The sequence below is a fragment of the Triticum aestivum genome, chromosome 2A (genome assembly GCF_018294505.1).
Source record: "Triticum aestivum cultivar Chinese Spring chromosome 2A, IWGSC CS RefSeq v2.1, whole genome shotgun sequence".
Lineage (NCBI taxonomy): Eukaryota > Viridiplantae > Streptophyta > Magnoliopsida > Poales > Poaceae > Triticum > Triticum aestivum.
Genome location: NC_057797.1, coordinates 88,083,394 through 88,087,727, shown reverse-complemented (window position 1 = coordinate 88,087,727; position 4,334 = coordinate 88,083,394). Strand labels below are relative to the sequence as shown.

Sequence of the window (4,334 nt, the reverse complement as noted above, 5' to 3'; positions counted from 1 at the left end):
TGTATGGGCCAAATATGAAGCAATACACATACTGACTTTGTCAGTGGCAGTACTTGTGATTGGCGCAATTCTATGTCCAGAAGCTGCAATCCCACCAATGTGCGACCCATTACGCCCCACGATATCATTATGGGGCCCAATGGTTGCAATCCTACTGCTTTCTCCCTCTCTATTGTATAGCGGTGATGAAGATCTCAACATTCAAAGACTCATCTCCATTGCCAAGTGCACAGTATACTTGGTACTATTTGTGGTAGTGCTCCTACTCACAATCAGCAGGCTGCGGTTCCCAGGTACCATCAAGCTAGCAGACTGGGCTCTTGGCAGCAAAATAGCATTTTGGCATCGAGTTATTCCAAACTCGTGCATACTTGCGGAGGCAGTTATGTTGATGTTCTCCAATAATGTTTACACAAAAGTTGGGATTATTGTATCCAACGTATTTGCTCTAATTACAATATCATTTGGTAACCTCCAGATTCCAGCAGCAGTGTTGCGCATTGGGCTGGCAGTGTGGCGTCTTATAGATATACCACAAGACTACTATGGTGACAATGAACAAGGTGACAAGACAAACCTTGTTTCATCTCTCTTAATATTTTATGTGATGGTGCTTGGTCAAGGAATACTCTATATTGTTGCTGGCATCTTGGATATATTCTCATTCATCCTACGAAGATCCCTGATCCGTCGTGTTGGATTTAGAGGTCCCCCAGGAGTGCAATATGTCAATTTGTACTACGCATATACCTTCGACAGATGCATGGAAGGTGCTATGCTTGCTCCAAAGAAGACCAACCTCATTACATTTGCAATCGATTCTTTAAAGTCAGACTCAGCCAAGATGCAACTCTATGGGCTTAAGATGCTACACAGCTTTCTGAAAAAGGAGCCCCTAAAGACTCAAGCCATATCAGAACTCACCACTTACACAAAGACAGTGACCTGCTTGATCAACATGTTGGGCTGGCTGGACAAGTGAAGTGGATAAGGATATTAGATCATTTGCCGCCAAGGTCACGGCCGAGCTCGCTGATTACCTTCGAGTTATCCCTATCCCTGGGGCGATGAAGCTCATAGTCTCACTTTTGGACATTGTTCATGGAGAGAATATAAAGAATCCTCTTTTGGACATTCGTAGCTTTGAGCCACAACAAGATAATGTGATTCTGCAAGTTGGCAGGAACAAGCAGACCTCCCCAGTGCTTAAATGGTTGAAACAGATGGCACTATACTGTTTGATTCCGAGAGAGGAGCCAGCTAACATGGATGAACAAAACATCCATATACTCAGATGCTGGAGACAGCTTACAAAACGTTGGTCTGTTCCAGAGGAGGAGCCATCAACCGGCCCGGATCTCCTCCCTGTACAGGGCATGTTGATTCTTGAAAAGCTTGCTAGCTTTGATCTGGATAACTGTATAGAAATCAAGAAAGCAACTGGCCTCATCTCAAAGATTGTAGAGTTCACAAGCAACAATATTGACATGACAAATATTAGTGAGACACACAAGACACTGCTGAAACATTCATCGCTGAAGCTGCTGGCAAGACTTGCGAGTACTAAAGGGAAATTTGGTGTAACTTTGCGTCAGAAAATTGCAGAAAATCCCTTCCTTTGGAGCAACCTTACAGAAATCTGGGATGAGGGTGGGAGCAGCCAAGAACTGAGGCTGGGAGCAGCAGAACTCCTTAGAAACCTTGCCGTGGATGAAAATATAAAGGAGGAGATTGGGCACACCCGAGTAATCATTAGCAGGTTGGTGCATGCATTTGTCAGCAAAGGTGCACAGCTAAGTACAAATTCGGATCGGTTGCTACAAATGATCGCTGGGCAAGCACTAGCATTACTGGCAATGGAGAGTGAAAATAACTGTCTGATTATGTTAGCGGAACCAGGTTATGAATTCATCAAGGAACTTGCAGTTATGATCCAGGGTGACAGGTACAAGCATGTAGCATCAAGCCTGTTGCAGAGTATATATATGTATGATCGAAGTGAGATTCACAAATCATACCTGAAAGAAGTCTCCTGCATTTTGCGACAGGTGAGCCCTTCAAATTTAAACTAGAAGTGCAATGTTCGAGGCGGATTCTCCAACTTAATTTTTACACATGTTCTTGTAACCCTTTCTTTCTCACAATGTTTGGTGGAAAATTAGCACATACTCCCCCCCCCCCCCCCCCCCCCCCGCCCGTTCCAAAACAAAGTGTTATGCTTTTAGTTCAAATTTGAACTAAAACCACAACACTAAAGGAGGGAGTACTTTTTTTTCTAACAGTGGACATCTCTTTGCAAGTGTGCATGCAAATGCATACAGGTGTTTGCTCTTAGTATTGATGGAAGTTTTATTTTCATGCCATGATATTTAGTAATCTGAATGTTGAAGATTCAGGTGGGCACTCCGAATCCGATGGTTTTGGCTGCAGAAAATAGAGGCCTCGTAACCATGGGCTGGATTACCCATCCAGGCTCCACAAAACGCTCAAGCGTTGTTCCGTGTTGCTGTGGAGACTTTTATTGGCAATGGGCAACACCATGTTCGGTTCTGATCGCTGGTTGCAGGGTAGAACAATTGCTAAGTTGGCTCCAAACCTATTCAAGCTGATCTCTAAAAGAGTGGTTCTCAGATCTCCTTCTGGTTGGATGATTGGTCAGGCTATGGCAGGCTGTTCCACTCTTTCCCTACTATATTCTCCTTAGCTAGGAGCAAAGACTGCACTGTTAATAGACAATTTGTCGATGGTCGCTGGGTTATACAGCTGCACCCTAACCTTTCAGCCACGGCAACACATAAGCTGCAGATTCTTCTCAAAACCTATCAAACATTGAGCCCATTGAGCCAATTGCCACACGCAGCGACCATAGGTCCCCGTCACTGACAAACTCGGAGGTGACCACAGCTAGCCCATGTGTTTCCTTGGTCTTACAGGCAGCGGCAAATGAGAGCTCGCTATGGTGTTCGGTTGGTGCCCAGGGACTGGCGTTTCTTTGGTAGTTTCTTCAGGGTGTGTGGGTGTTGCGTTTGTGTTTGGTGTGGTTGGGGCAGGGGTCTTTCTGCCCCCTCTCTGTTCTTTTCTCTATCTTAATGGAATGATAGGCAGCTCTCCTGCGTGTTAACAAAATGGTAACACAACAAAATAAATAAATTGCAACATGGATTACCACTTAACCAAAAGGTGCAAATACTACTAAAGTTTAATCATGGCTTACACAACTTGGTTATTTCCACTACAGGTAATGGAAGGAATAATGGATGCAGAAGGTGCGGAACTAGAGGTCCTTGTTGGCCTTAGTTCACAAATATGTAATGCCATTCCTGAAGACTTTGCGCGAGAGCTTGAACACGGTCAGATTAAGGAGAGATTTATAAAGAGACTTGTCTGTGCACTTAACTCAAATATGATACCCACTGCTCACTGTCCTGGTGTCAGGAGGGTGATAGTTGAACATGCCATATACATGATGGAATTCAATCCGGCCTACGCTAGCTATTTCATCAACTGTCAGATGATGGAAGCACTGCTAATGGTAGAGCGTACACCTTCAAGGGCTGAAGACTATAGGCTCTTTTTGGGTGATGCGGGACTCATGAAGCACAGCATACCTCTATCTGCTCTTGTGGCTAGAGCAAAAGAACTGATGGGCCGTGAGTAGCTACAGGGCATCAGCAGTGTCACCTGAACATACTCTATACTGGACTTCTAGACACGCTCAATTTGCTCACCATAGTAGAGAGTTATTCATTGCATCCCAGAAGAAGGAGATTCCATGAATTTATAAATTTACAGTTGATTCCATTAAGCAGTTGATTTTGTGTTGACAAGCCATATATACATTGTACTGTCATGATGATTGCAACTTAAACAATGGCTGTGTTAGTTTTGTAAGAACATGGATATATAAATGATGCTGAATCTGATTTGTGATTCAATATTAAGTGCCATGCTAGTTGTGCATTGTCAGGGTGTGAGCGCCAAGTAGGTCGCTTTCTGCGATGACTAGTTGGATGACGACCGTCGTCCTCGACTAGGCTGCGCGTGCTACGGCCGTGCGTGGTCTCCGTGGAGATTTCCTAGAGTTTCCTTGTCTCATATGGCTGAACAGAAGACTTGGCACTCCGACAGCTACCTGCGCAGCTGTGCTCTCGCGAGTCTGGATTCTAGACGATGAAAACACTAGCTTGCGGCCGGTTTAACTTTTGTTTCCGGTTAACTCGAGAAACAGGGTGTCAGGATGTCTGTGGATCCTGCTGTGGATACAGCAGCGATGCTACACACACGGAGTTTCACGGGCGTTTTATGGGGCTGGTGCTGACGTGGCAAATGTTTAT

The 4,334-nt window shown here is 44.7% G+C and overlaps 1 protein-coding gene across 1 annotated transcript; it reads left to right on the top strand.

Moving 5' to 3' along the window:
- Positions 1–1,376: 1,376 nt before the first annotated feature.
- LOC123191557 (uncharacterized) lies at positions 1,377–3,658 on the top strand. Its single transcript, XM_044604245.1, has 2 exons — positions 1,377–2,048; positions 3,239–3,658. Exons 1-2 carry the CDS (start codon positions 1,377–1,379, stop codon positions 3,656–3,658), a joined length of 1,092 nt encoding a protein of 363 aa, XP_044460180.1.
- The last annotated feature ends 676 nt before the right edge of the window (positions 3,659–4,334 follow it).